Source organism: Sminthopsis crassicaudata, chromosome 2 (genome assembly GCF_048593235.1).
Source record: "Sminthopsis crassicaudata isolate SCR6 chromosome 2, ASM4859323v1, whole genome shotgun sequence".
Classification (NCBI taxonomy): Eukaryota; Metazoa; Chordata; class Mammalia; order Dasyuromorphia; family Dasyuridae; genus Sminthopsis; species Sminthopsis crassicaudata.
In genome coordinates, this window is record NC_133618.1 from 538,373,384 (window position 1) to 538,388,578 (window position 15,195).

General features: G+C 32.9%; 1 protein-coding gene across 1 annotated transcript in view; it reads right to left on the reverse strand.

Annotated features, from left to right (window-relative positions):
- Positions 1-15,195, reverse strand: part of IQCH (IQ motif containing H) — a 296,963-nt gene that overhangs the window by 265,799 nt on the left and 15,969 nt on the right. Inside the window, exon 3 of the mRNA XM_074294733.1 lies at positions 12,864-12,958. Within this exon, the coding sequence (XP_074150834.1) occupies positions 12,864-12,958 (95 nt within the window). The remainder of the gene's footprint in view (positions 1-12,863; positions 12,959-15,195) is intronic.

A 15,195-nucleotide genomic window follows, 5' to 3' on the forward strand; every position in this document is an offset into this window, starting at 1 on the left:
CAGCCAAAGCGGTAATAAAGGGAAATTTTATATCTCTTGAAGCCTACTTGAATAAAATAGAGAAAGAGAAAATCAAATTAGGCTTGCAACTAAGTAAGTTAGAAAACGAGCAAATTAAAAACCCCTTGTCAAACACTAAACTTGAAATTCTAAAAATAAAAGGATTAATAAAACTGAAAGTTAAAAAAAAAACACTATTGAATAAATAAAACTAAGAGTTGGTTTTATGGAAAAACCAACAAAATTGATAAATCCTTGTAAATTTGATTAGAAAAAGAAAGAGGAAAATCAAATTGTTAGTCTTAATTAAAAGGGAGAACTTTCCATTAATGAAGAGGAAATTAGAGCAATAATTAGGAATTACTTTGCCCAACTATATGCCAAAAAATTTGATAACTTAAAAGTTATCAAATGTAGCTTGTCCAGATTAACAGAGGAAGAAGTAAGTTGGTTAAACAATCCCATTTTAGAAATATAACAATCTATTAATCAACTTCCTAAGAAAAAATCCCCAGGACCAGATGGATTTACATGTGAATTCTACCAAACATTTAAAGAACAATTAACTCCAATGCTATATAAACTATTTGAAAAAATAGGGATTGAAGGAGTCCCACCAAATTCCTTTTATGATACAGATATGGTACTGATACCTAAACCAGGTAGGACAAAACAGAGAAAGAAAATTATAGACCAATCTCCCTAATCAATATTGATGCAAAAATCTTAAATAAAATATTAGCATTCTAATATATTTATTTCAGCATTCTTATATATCACTAACAAAATCCAACAGCTGGAGATACAAAGAGAAATTCCATTTAAAGTAATTGTCAAATAGCATAAAATATTTTGGAATCTATCTGTCAAAGGAAATTCAGGAACTATATGAGCAAAATTACAAAATACTTTACACACAAATAAAGTCAGATCTAAACAATTGGAAAAATATTAAGTGCTCTTGGATAGGCTGAGCGAATATAATATAGATGACAATACTATCTAAACTAATCTATTTATTTAGTGCTATACCAATCAGACTCCCAAGAAACTATTTTAATGACCTAGAAAAAATAACAAAATTCATCTGGAAGAACAAAAGGTCAAGAATTTCAAGGAAACTAATGAAAAAAAAATCAAATGAAGGTGGCCTAGCTGTATCTGATCTAAGACTATATTACAAAGTAGTGGTCACCAAAACCATTTGGTATTGGCTAAGAAACAGACTAGCTGATCAGTGGAATAGGTTAGGTTCACAGGACAAAATCAATAACTATAGCAATCTAGTGTTTGACAAACCCAAAGATTCCAACTTTTAGGATAAGAATTAACTATATGATTAAAAACTGTTGGGAAAACTAGAAATTAGTATGGCAGAAACTAGGCATGGACTCACACTTAACACCATACACCAAGATAAGATCAAAATGGATTCATGATTTAGGCATAAAGAACGAGATTATAAATAAATTAGAAGAACATAGGATAGTTTGCCTCAAAGACTTGTGGACGAGGAAGGAATTTGTGACCAAATAACTAGAGATTATTGATCACAAAATACAAATTTTTGATTATATCAAGTTTAAAAGCTTTTGTACAAACAAAACTAATGCAGACAAGCTCAGAAGGGAAGCAATAAACTGGTAAAAACATTTTTTACACTTAAAGGTTCTGATAAAGGCCTCATTTCCAAAATATATAGAGAATTGACTCTAATTTATAAGAAATCATGCCATTCTCCAAATGATAAATGGTCAAAGGATATGAACAACATTCAGATGATGAGATTGAAACTATTTCTACTCATATGAAAGAATGTTCCAAATCATGATTGATCAGAGAAATGCAAATTAAGACAACTCTGAGATATCACGACACATCTGTCAGATTGACTAAATAACAGGAAAAGACAATGACGAATGTTAGAGGGATGTGGGAAAACTGGGACACTGATGCGTTGTTGGTGGAGTTGTGAACGGATCCAGCCATTCTGGAGAACAATTTGTAACTATGCTCAAAAAGTTATCAAACTGTGCATACCCTTTGATCCAGCAGTGTTACTACTGGGCTTACATCCCAAAGAGATATTAAAGAAAGGAAAGGGACTTATATGTGCAAAAATGTTTGTGGCAGCCCTTTTCGTAGTGGCCAGAAACTGGAAACTAAGTAGATGCCCATCAATTGGAGAATGGCTTAATAAATTATGACATATGAATGTTATGGAATATTATTGTCCTGTAAGAAATGATAGGTAGGATGAATACAGAGAGGCTTGGAGAGATTTACATGAACTGATGCTAAGTGAAATGAGAAGAACCAAGAGATTATTGTACACTTCAACAACAATACTATATGAGGATCAACTCTGATGGAAGTGGCTATCTTTGGCAATGAGAGATTTCAATTCAGATCCAATTGATCAGTGGTGAACAGAACCAGCTACATCCAGCAAAAGAACATGGGGAAATGAATATGGACTGCTTGCATTTTTGTTTTTCTTCCCCTGTTATTTTTACCTTTCTAAATCCGATTTTTCTTGTGTAAGAAGAGACCTGTATAAATATGTACACATATATTATATTTTAGATATACTTTAACATGTTTAACATGTATGAGACTGCCTGCCATCTAGGGGAGGGGATAGAGGGAAGGAAGAGAAAAGTTGGAGCAGAAGTGATTGCAAGGGTCAATGTTGAAAAATTATCCTTGCATATGTTCTGTCAACAAAAAGCTATAATAATAAAAAAGAGATAGTATTTGCTCTGCAAAAAAAAAAAAAAAAAAAAAAAAAAAAGGAAAACAATTACTTGAAAACACCTTCAAGCAAAGCCTTAAAAAAAAAAGCAGATTGGACATAAGTCCAACAAGAATTTCTAACAAGAAAATTAAAGTAACAATATTTTAATCAAATAAGTAGATGGAAAATTGCAGTAGTACATGTTAGATATAGAAGTAAATGGTAGAGGAAAAATTTAGATACCATGGACACAGTCAGAATTGGCAGAATCTAACAATATGTTGTTAACAAGAGGCACACTGAAATAGAAACACACACAAAGGTAAAATAAGAGGCTAATACAGACTCTATTGCTTTAGCTGAAGTAAAAAAGGAATGGTTAGCAATCATGATCTCAAACAAAGCAGAAGAAAAAAAATAGATCTAATGAAAAGAGATTAAACAGAGAAACTATATTTTGCTAAAAGAGATACCATAGATAATGTGTTAATATCAATACTTAACATTTATGAACAAAATGCTATAGTGTCCAAATTATTGAAAGAAAACTTAAATTGAGTTATAGGAAGAGAAAGAAAAACTAAAAAATTAAGGGACTTTTAATTTAACCCTCTCACATACAGATAAATTTAACCATAAAATAAACAAACAAACAAAAAAATAAATTAAGGAAGTAAATAGAATTTTAGAAAATCTAGATGTGATAGTCCTCTGGAGCATATTGAATGGAAATAGAAAGGAGCAACACCTATTTCTTGGTTGTACCCCTTCATGAAAACTGATCATGTATTAGAGTATAAAACCCTCACAGGCAAATTCAGAAAAGCAGTATTAAATGTAACCTTTTCAGATAATAATGCAATAAAATTAAATTCAATAAATGGCCTTTGAAACATAGAATTAAATTTATTGGACTCTAAATTATCTAATCTTAAAGGAATCAAAGAATAAATCCTTCATTAAGGATAATGACAGCACACCATACCAAAATTTGTGGGATGCAACCTAAATAGTACTTAGAGAGAAATTTGTATCTCCAAACACTTAAGAGAGAGAAAGAATAAATCAACAAATTGGACATGCAACTAAAAAAACTAGAAAATCAACAAATTAAAAACTCCAAACACCAAAATAGAAATCCTAAAAATCAAAATAGAGATTAATAACATCAAAAGAAAAGAATGAAGTAGTAAATAAAACTAGGAGTTGGTTTTATGGGGGGGGGGGAAACAAAATAGGTAAGCATTAGCTAATTTGATAAAAACAAAAAGAAAATAAAATTATCAGTATCAATAACAAAAAGGGTAAATGCATAATGAAAGAAGATAATATCAAAGTAATTATTGAGAAAGACTTTTTCCAACTTGATGCTAATAAAACTGACAAGCTAAATGAAATGGATGAATATGAACAAAAATAATGTTTTTTCATTATCTTTTTCTATCATCTTAGCCAATCAGAGAAGTGTAAAATGGCACCTCAGAGTTTGACATTTATGTATATAAGATTTTCATTTCCATTTTTTTCTCCCTCCCTCCCCTCACCCATTTCCAAGACCACAATCAATTTAATATAGATTACATATCAATCTAGTCAGCAATGCATGCCAATTGCACAACATCAGGCCCAGACTTCTTCAACTTGGCACCAGACCCCAAATACAGAAAGAGATTTTTATGCAGAAGAAAACAATGAGCAGAATATAAACCAGATTACATGATAAGAATCTGATTTCTAATTAGAAGAGAGATTAGGGACTTTGCAAGTTGGGAGGAGGAGTAAACAAGCAATAATTCCCTGACATCAGAAAAAGAGGTGCCTTATTACTCCAAATATCTGTATTCAATTAAAAGAACAAGGAAATTAACTGATTTACCAGTACTGGGACAATTTTCAGATCTGACATATGATTTGTTTGAGATGTATAATTATAAGAAAACTACTTGCCTCAATCTTCAAATCTGACTATTTCTGGTGAGCATAATAACCCAGATCTTTTTAAGCATTAAGAAAATCTGGTCTTAAAGCAAGAGGCAGAAGTGGTCCAGCTTCTTGACCATGGGGGGCTAGATTCAAACAATTCAATACAGTTTTTGTGCAATTCCTATAATTGAATAAAATTTTCTCACAAGACAGAAATTGAACTAGACCCGTAATTTAATGAAAAGGGAACTGAGCTAGATCTAGAATTGAGGCAGAAGATGGAATTAAGTGTTGTTCACTCAATTCCTACTTTTGGCAGGACAAGCCAATATAATAAAAATGACAAAATTACTTCATTTAATTATTCAATGCCATAGCAAACTACCAGAGTATTAATTTATAGAGCTATATTTATAGAGCTAAAAACATTTATAGCAGCTCTTTTTGCAGTAGCAAAGAAATGGAAATGGAGAATGCCCATCAACTGGAAAATAGCCAAACAAGATAAAGAAGGCCACTTTGAGAAATAATACAGATGATTTCAGAAATACCTGGAAACACTTAAATGAACTGATGCAAAGCGAAGCTAACAGAACCAGCAGAACAATGTACACACTAATAGCCAAAGTCTAATGATAATCAGCTGTGAAGAATTTAGCCACTCCTATTGATATGATACAGAATAATTCCTTTTCCAATTATATTTTAAAGCTTCTTATTTTCAAAACATATGCATAAATAATTTACAACATTCATCCTTGCAAAACTTTGTGTTCCAATTTTTTCCTCCCTTCCCTTCCCCACCTCTAGATGGCAAGCTATCCAATATATGCTAAACATGTGCAGTTTCCTCAATATGCACATCTACAACCAACATGCACAACAAAAATTAGATCAAAAAGGAAAAAAATGTGAATGAAAACAAACAACAGGCAAACAACAACAAAAAACTTTTTTTAAAATTACTATGTTGTGATCCACACACAGTTCCCACAGTCCTCTCACTGGGACTGAAGATGGCTTTCTTCATCACAAAACCACTGGTACTGACCTGAATCACCTTACTGCTGAAAAGAGCCATGTTGATCCACAATAATTCCAAAAGACTTAGGATGAAAAATGCTATCCATGTCCAATTAGAGAAATAATTGACTCCAAGAACAGAGTGAAGAATATTCTTCTCTCTGTATTTTTATTGCTTCTTATCCTCCAATATGCCTAATCTGAAAATAGGTTTCCATGGCTTTAATGTATAATTGGTATTTTATTTCTTGCCTTCTTGATGGGTGGAAGTGAGGTGGAGAGAAGAGAATTTGGAGCTGAAAATAAAAATTATAAATAAAAAAACAACCCTAAGACTAGTCTCTGTTGTGCTTCAGGAGAAAGTAGAAAAGGCCCAACCCATCCTTCTGGAGCATCTTTTACACAGTAGACTGAAACGATTATGGTTTGGTGGAAAAAGTAGTGAATTTGTCACCAGTTGGTCCTGAATCTGAGTCATAATTCTGATTCCACAAGTAAATCACTTAACCTATAGGCCATAGTTATTTCATTTGTAAATGGGAATAATAATACTTGCACTATCTCTTTCACAGGGTTATTATGAAAATAAAAGTCATTTATAAATCTTAAAGTGTTATAGACATGTATTATATATGCACATGATCAGCTATTCTTAATGATAACAACCAAGGCAGATCTAGTATAACAGAATTTGGTGAATTTTTTTTTCTTTAAAGTTTGTAAATAAACATAATAACCATCAAGAAAGATAGGTAGAACAGCTACATTAGACTAGGTAGACTAAAAAGACAATGCATGCTGGAATAGATACAATTTTGAGAGTATTGAGGGATCTCAAGATATTTTAAAGAGAATATAATAAATACTAAGGAAAAATCATTATTATTATAAAAATAGTGAAGAAAATAACAATACTTATTTTTCTTATGCCTACTTTTCCATCTTAACAATATCATTCTAATAATCTTTATAGAATTTTGTAGGAAAAATGTAATCTAAAATATAGTATCTTCTGTGGATATGGTAAAACTAAGCAAGATTCCTTGAAAGATGAAATGGTATAGATAACTTTGCTGGATAACCTTAGGATTATTAGGATCAAGAGAGACATAAAATATACATATGCTTACCATGTGTGTTTGCTACTAGTAGTCCATTATAGAATTCAAATAGAAAATGGAATTTCTATAAATGATGAAGTCCTTCAGTGAATACTATCGGAGGATGACATTGTACGGACTACATCAAGTCTAAGAGCATTGCACAGACTACTTATTGGAGGAATAATCACCTAAAATCATGCTGACCATCCAAATAGGAAAAAAGTGAATGAGATAGTCTACAGAACTATTTTATTTAGTGCACACATCTTGGGTAGACACTGTAAATGGACAATGAATTGGGACCAGTACTGGAAAGGAAGTAGATAGGTTGGTTTGCATTTGGAAAACCGAGGAAAAATTTTAAGGATCCTAAAGCCCTCTAATATCAATATTCTTCCAGTGATGCTAAATGTTTACAAAATACATAGTTTCTGAAGAACTAAAGTTAAATGTCTCTCAAAAAACAGTAGAGAAGTACATGATGGGCATGAGTAGACTTCAGTGAATCAATTAATAATCACTTACCTGAGAGAGACATTGTACTAAGAGAGACATAAGTACTAAGTACTGGGAATACAAAAAAGATTTTTAAAAAATTACCTGTTCTCAAGAAGTTCATAATCTAATGAAGGAAACAACATGGAAACGACTATGTATAAACAAATTATATGTTGGATAAATAAGAATCTCCAAGGAAAGACACAAAAATTAAGGAAGACTGGGAAAGGCTTCTTTCAGAAGATGGGATTTTCACTGAGACTTGAAGACAAGGAAGTGAAGAGGTAGAAATAAAGGCGTGCCTATAAAAAACTATTAACAATGCACCAAAACACTGGGAAAAACCAGTTTTAATGTCTTTTCTGTTTGCTTAAAATACTAGCTCCGTAAATGTAGTGACTCTCTCAAAAAATCATTTTTTATTATGCCCAATCCATCCTTCTGGAGCATCTTTTACACAGTAGACTGAAAGGATTATGGCTTAGTGGAAAAAGTAGTGAATTTGTCACCAGTTGGTCCTGAATCTGAGTCATAATTCTGATTCCACAAGTAACTCACTTAGCCTATAGGCCTTAGTTACTTCATTTGTAAATGGGAATAATAATACTTGGACTATCTCTTTCACAGGGTTGTTATGAAAATAAAGGTCATTTATAAATCTTAAAGTGTTATAGACATGTATTATATATGCACATGATCAGCTATTCTTAATGATAACAACCAAGGCAGATCTAGTATAACAGAATTTGGTGAATCTTTTTTTTTCTTTATAAAGTTTGTAAATAAACATAATAACCATAAGAAAAATAAATATGCACACATACAAAATAAAAAGGCAAAATCTTACATAAAACTCTTAGCATATAGCAAAGTTAAATAAATCAGCACAAATAAACAAAAGCCTACTTGTTCTGTTTCCTCCCAAGTTCATTTGAAAGTTTTGCTATCTTTGTCTTTTTTTAAATTAAATAAATACCTACAGTCATAGACCAATTTGTATATCTGTAATTTCTCCTGGTTTTGCTGATTCTGAACTTTCTTCTGGTTCAATTTTTATCTATTTATTATGTTGAGCCTTAATCCCACAGATTATTTTGCTGTGGATATTTTGCTTTTCTCTTCCCATAAGTAAGTCTTTACTAATTACTTCTACAACTCCAATGTCAGGTCGTATTATGCTTGAATACAATGCTACCTCCTACTCGAATTTCTATATGCTCTATTGCTTGGTAAAATGTGCAGTTTTATAATGGCAAAAAGCAGTTTTACAAATGGCAAACTATTTACAATAGAGGTAATATGGTCAAATATTCATAAGGTTGTGTTTCTCAATAAAATTTCACAATGTGCCAATCTTCTCTTACAAGATACTATCAACAATTTGTAGTTGATGCTGAGCCATCAATCACCATGACAGTCCATTAGAACCTCACTCCACAATGTTCAAATGCACAATAACTAGAGTATGTTTTCTCCACTGTAACAATGGCAAATATATCTGACACGTGGAACTCTCATAATTGAGCTTAAAGGCATCTTCTACACTCACTATTTAGCAGCAACTTCTTTTCCTCTCTCTGCTCTCTACTTTGTTCTTTCTTTTCCTCAATGCTAGCACAGCAGGGAAGAAATGTCGATTTCTGTGCCACTCTGAAAAGTGCTGGTACAGATGTTATTCACCCTTCTAATGTCAATAAGCAAGCAATGCTTGTTAATAGTACCATAAGCTGATACCATGAGCAGCTAAATAAAGTCTGTGAAAGTTAACACCAATAGAGAAATAAAAACACTTCTATAGCAAATGAGAAAATATTCTGAGCCATTTTTAAAAAGTGGAATCATTGGAGAGATATTAACTGTATATTCCTACTTGGCAGATTGATTTTGAAACCCAACATAAAATTTTTTTGAGAATTTGAAAGAACATTTATTACAAACATTTTTAAAATATTTTGACTTACATTAACAAATTGATAAAATTAAGTTATGACATAATTAGTCATGCAGTCTTAGACATATCACCTAATTTATCTAAGTTTTAGTTCCTTCATCTATAAAATGAAAAGGCTGGGCTAGGTTAACAATCTAAGATTGTTTTCAAAACTAAAATTCTAAGATACTATGAAAGTTTGCCAGAGAAATTTGATGAAATCCCAAAAAGTGATCTAATCTCCTTTCAAATATGCAGGCTTAAAAGGAACTAAATCCCCAAGCCTTCTGTGAAGACTTGGCTGAAGCATTTTTCACATTGCATCTGCCAAAGAGATGTGGTTCTGCCTCTGGGCATCCTTTCCAACTCTCTCTAGCAGGTTGAGACCCTGAAGGGAAAGCTGCTCCAGATACAAGGGACTCTGTGGGTCCATATGTCTAAACTATATAGCTCACGAGACATCATCAATGGGTCAGTCAGAAAACATGATTAACTCAATCAAAGGCACTTACTAAACTAGGATAATATAAATAGTAATGATAAAACATTCCCTCCATTACCTGGGGCACTCTTTTCCACAAATAGAGATAGCAAGAGTGCACTTGTAGAGTATTGTACATTTAGTTAACACATGTGACAGCTCCGATGGTGCAACATCTTGAAGTTCTTTCTTATCTCATGGTGTCCTTCATTCTACTTCATCTGGGTGCAGCTCTACTGGACAACTCATTGGCTTTCTTAGGTCTGCTCTTCCCTGAAGCTTTATTCCTATTTGCCAAAAATGACTCTCAACTCCACTAGCTGACTTTCAATTCACAGGTAGATTCTGTTCCACTTGAATACTTCAATCATGGGAAAACAGGGTTATTAAAGAAATTCTCCTCTTACTAACTTCTTCTAGAAGGGTCCAAAGAACCAACTGTTTCCATTGATTCCTCAGAGTATATTTTGAATACAGCCATTAGATGAATTTGATTTGCTTGAGTATGATAATTTATGACAAGAAATTTTTCCCAGGGTAATGGGGAGAGGAAGGATAGAAAATAGATTTCTATTGATTATTTAAAAAACAACAACAACAACAACAACAACAACAACAACAACAACTAAACCAAGATACATAAAATAGAGTTTTGGGAATTGCAGGTATAGAAAGTTGTAATTCATTTTCTTAAGGGCACTTTGTTTGTTGTTGGGTAGTTTTTTAGTTGTGCCCAATTCTTCATGACCCCATTTGGGTTTGTTCATTTTCGCAAAGATACTGAAACAATTTGCCATTTTCTTCACTAGCTCATTTTACGAATGGGGAAACTGAAGTAAACAGGACGAAGTGACTTTCCAGGAAATGTTTGAGGTCATATTCAAATTCAGCAAGATGAGTTTTCCTGACTCCAGACCAACTTCTCTAACTCCTGCGCCATTCACCTAACTGGTCCAAAGTAGACATTCAAATCTAGGTCAGTGCTATTTATATTACCCTATGCAACCTTATCAGAGCCTCAAGTCAGGAAATAGAGAAGCTCAGACTGACTATAACCCAAGACATGGGCCATCTCCCCAAATGAAGCTTCCCTTCTTTCTATTCCTCTCCTCTTCACTTTTCATGCCAAGGTAAGAATCCTTTTCCTTCTGATGGCTAGTGCTGTATCTCTCATCCACTAGATAGGCTAGGCTACTGCCTAGGACAGGGATAGAAATTGAACCTGTGGCTTAATTAGTAGAGGAAACTACTAATATCAGTGGTAGTCAGCACCTTTTTTATAACCTATAGTTTTAGAGTTATCCAAAGCATGAGAGGATGAGTGAATTGCCCGGGGTCACATAATCCATGTGAGTTAAAAGGCAGGACTTCAGACTCATTGCTAAAAACTAACATCCTAGAAAATCTGTGCTGAGGATGCCAGTCTTTATAACTAGCTGATATCATTGGTGTTCAAGCCCTGGAGAGCTGGGCTTTCTAGCCTCAAGATGCTACATTTGTTAAGAGTTTTCACAAGTGGTTCTGGTTAATTTAATGAAGGGACACAATGACTGTCTTCCTACTTCCCAGAAGTATAAATACTGTTGGTAAAATTAAGTTTACTATCTGTAAATAGTATTTCACAATCTTTGAGACATAATCAGCATACACGGACTCCCAAACATGGTATACATATGTCCTCAAAATATGGAATAATTTCAGAAAATATTAGCCACTAAATTTGAAATTTAAAAGAATACACATTAAATAGAAAAGATTAGCTAGATATAAAAAAGATGGCATTTGAATGGGTTCTTGATGAGATTTAGCATTTCCTAAATCTAGAAAGTAGATTGTCCCTTAATTTTTTTTAATTTTAATTTCATTTTATTTTAATTCAAACTTTACAAATATCAAATAAAATGAACATTGTAAGATGAATTGTAGAAAGTAAAGGATATGCATGAAACTGAATCTCCATCTGGTACAGCAAATTAGTCAGTTTTTAACTAACAGAAATTAGATAATATTGAGATCCTATCTCAATATTTAGGAAGGAGGTGGAAAATATGCAAAATATGAGAATAGAGAGGAACCTTTGAAATCATCAGTTCATTCCCCATCTTTTATAGTTGTGGGAAGTAAGGTTCATAGGAGGGAAGTAACCTGATAAGGCCAGAAAGATAATAATCGGCAGAACAGGAACTCAAACACAGTTGGTTTTTTTTTTTCCAAATCCTAAATCCTGTTCTTTCCACTACAGCAAATTGTCTCTACTAAATATATTTCATTAGCAAGATGCTGGTTTGCATTGACTATAGTAAATTTGAGGATTTATCTGGTGCTTTCTAAGGGGGAGCATCCCTTTTGTTCAGCTTAGTAAAAGCATGTATCAGCTTTGTGGGTCACAGTCTAATGGGCAAGTATATTTCTATAACAAGAGATGGATAGTTCAGACAATCATAGCGATACTGATTGTCCAACCTCCTATACTTGCTTAATTCACCAAATAACATTCTACTATTTAATCTGATTTTCCAAGTAGATTTTCTTAGTGGGAAGAGACTATGCTGACCAACTGAGAAGTAATTGATCCTCTCAGCAATTATATCACTATCAGTTAATGAATTGGCATTGTGGTTGATCAATCAGATTGCCTGTTTGGTTTTGGGGAATTAGCTCCTCAGAACCTCATATCCTCTGGGTGGACTCATAAAATTGAGCTTCCAAACCTTCATAATTGAGAGCCAGATCCTCAGTCTAAGGTGACTCCTTATATTAACTGATTGACCTAGAAGTAGTGTCATCAGGAACTTGGAATTTGGCTAATTTTGCTAAAAGTTTAATTAGTCAAACCTCAAAACATAGCAATCCCCTAAGTCACTAGAACCAAATTATCTTCTGAAAATGTGTCATTATTGATATTATTATAAAAATTAGCACAAGTTTTGCCCTAAGTTTCATATGTGTGTGAGTATATGTTGTGTGAATAGTGGCATTGTGAGCAAAGTTAAGGGAATTTTGCCCCTTACACAATAGGTTAAATTTAATTACTCTGTTTTAAGTAACTTAATTACTTGTCTGCTTCCCAAACAATTTGAGGCAGAGATGTCTACTACAGTGAAAGAAGTTACCTTTTTTAAAATTAGGTTACATTAGTTTGTAATAGAAAATGTCTTTTTTACTCACTTTTCAGAAAAATCTTTATCACATATTTCGATATCTTCAATACCTGTAGTTAACACACGGTGACTTATGGTACTTAGGTAATTCTCAACATGTACCTGTTATGGAAAAATGAAAAATCTGACTGTTATAGTGGACTTTGAGATACTTGACTCAGTTCATTTACTTTCATTAGGTTAACACTCTGAATCTTGTAATTAAGCCAGAAGACAGGACATGTAATGCTTTTCACTGTGTTTATTGCATGCCTAAGGTAATATTAGATGACTCAAGGCCAAATTACTTTAACTACCCCCCAAAGAGCCATAATCAACTAAGAGCTAAGCTTGGTAGTATCTTACTACACTTCAGAAATGGAATGTATAGAAAAAAAACTGAATTAACTGGTTCTTTGAATTTACTAGACAACACAGACATGAAGAAGTTCCCTTTTCTTAGAGTAACTCCAATGCAAGCTTTGTGCAAGTATTTGAGGAAAGACTTGGCCCTTAGGTAAGATGTCCTTGATGGCCAATCCAATGTCTCCAGCTGTGTCCAGAGCCTTAACACTGTAAGGTTAATTTAGTGCAATGTATGCATTAGGCTACTAGGACTAAAACATACCCCACATTTCTCACAGTTAGAAAAGACTCAGGAGGCAGTGTGATCATGAGGATAAAATGGTAGAGGAAAAGTTTGGAGAAAGGTCAGAGTGATGGAAAATAAGCTTCTGGCAGAAAGATGAACATAAAGCAGCTTTCTTTGAAAGAAGGTCTTCAATGAGTCCCTGTGTCCTTCCTTCATTAAGACAGTGTCACTTACTTTCCAGTTTTTCCAAGACATCCTGATTTTAAGAAAAGAAAATATACTTTTAATGAGGTTTCAAAAAAAAAGAAATTTTCTTTGTCAGGCTATATGTTCCAATTTTTTTGTTTGGAAAATATAGTTATTATATTATTCATAGTGATTGTGTGAAAACTGGGTTCTATTCTGCTCTTGGCACTATGGGTAATTCAGGGGAAGCTTTACTATCTGCTTTGGTTTTCTATTTTAAATTAGTACAATGATTGCTTCCTACCTACTTATTAATAATATTGTTATTATATTATGAAAATGGATGAATTATCAACAGACTATTTAAGCTATTTAGGAATAAAATGAGCATATGAGCAATACTGTTATTGTTTCATGTCTTTATCTTAGCTGAATCTATTGGAAACTCATCACAGTGTATTGTACAAACTCTGTTGGTCAGGACCCTTACAATAATTAATTACTGGGATGGAAAATTTTCGTGATGTGGTGGGGATGTAGAACAATGGTCCACAATGTTTTTAGAGTTATTAATATGTATTGTGTTTGGATAACTTCATGCCAATTGTCTCAATGTAATGTGGCATATATAGGGTCAGGAATCTGACCTAAGATTTCAGTGATATAAAGAATTTCCAAATGAGGAAATTCCTTCTACTCATATAGGTCAGCACTTTTCCTGCCATTTAGGCAAGGGTTCTGAAATTGAGGTTCATGAACTGATTTTTTAAAAAAAATTTTAATAATTGTTTTCCAATATAATTTGTTTTCTTTTTAATCTTATATATTTTATTTTTGCATTTGAAAATATTATCCTGAAAAGGGGTTCCTAGGATTCACCAGTTTGCTAAAAGGATGATATAAAAAATGTAAAGAATTCCTTTTGGAGGGTTGCCTAGAGCAGTGGTGGTATCAAACTCAAATAGCAATGTTTTAGTTGTTCAGCCATGTCCAATTCTTTGTGACCCCATCTTGGGATTTTCTTAGCAAAGATACTGAAATGGCTTATCATTTCCTTCTCCAGCTCATTTTACAGATGAGGAAATGATGAAGCAAATAGGATTAAATAATTTGACCCAGGTTACATTGCCACTAAGTATCTGAGGTAGATTTGAACTCATGAACATCTTGATTCCAAAACCACCTAGCTGCTCCAAATAGAAAAGGGGGCCACTAACCTATATATAAAGACCTGAGCTGGTGCATATTGACTTAAAAACATATTGATATTATTTATGTTTTACTACATATTTATTTTGTTAAATATTTACCAATTACATTTTCATCTGATTTGGCTTCAGTGCATCTACTGCTGGCCACATGTTGACACTTCTTCCCTAAAACACGGAGATGTTTAAGTGACTTACCTAGAAACAAATAGCCATTATGTGTCAAATGTAGCACTGAAATCCAATCTCAATCTGTTACTCCTCACTATCTGTCATGTACAATACTATATTAAAAGATATATATGATATATAATGTTTTGTTATATAATGAATTATATGTAATAATTACATATAATTATATATTATGTATAGCA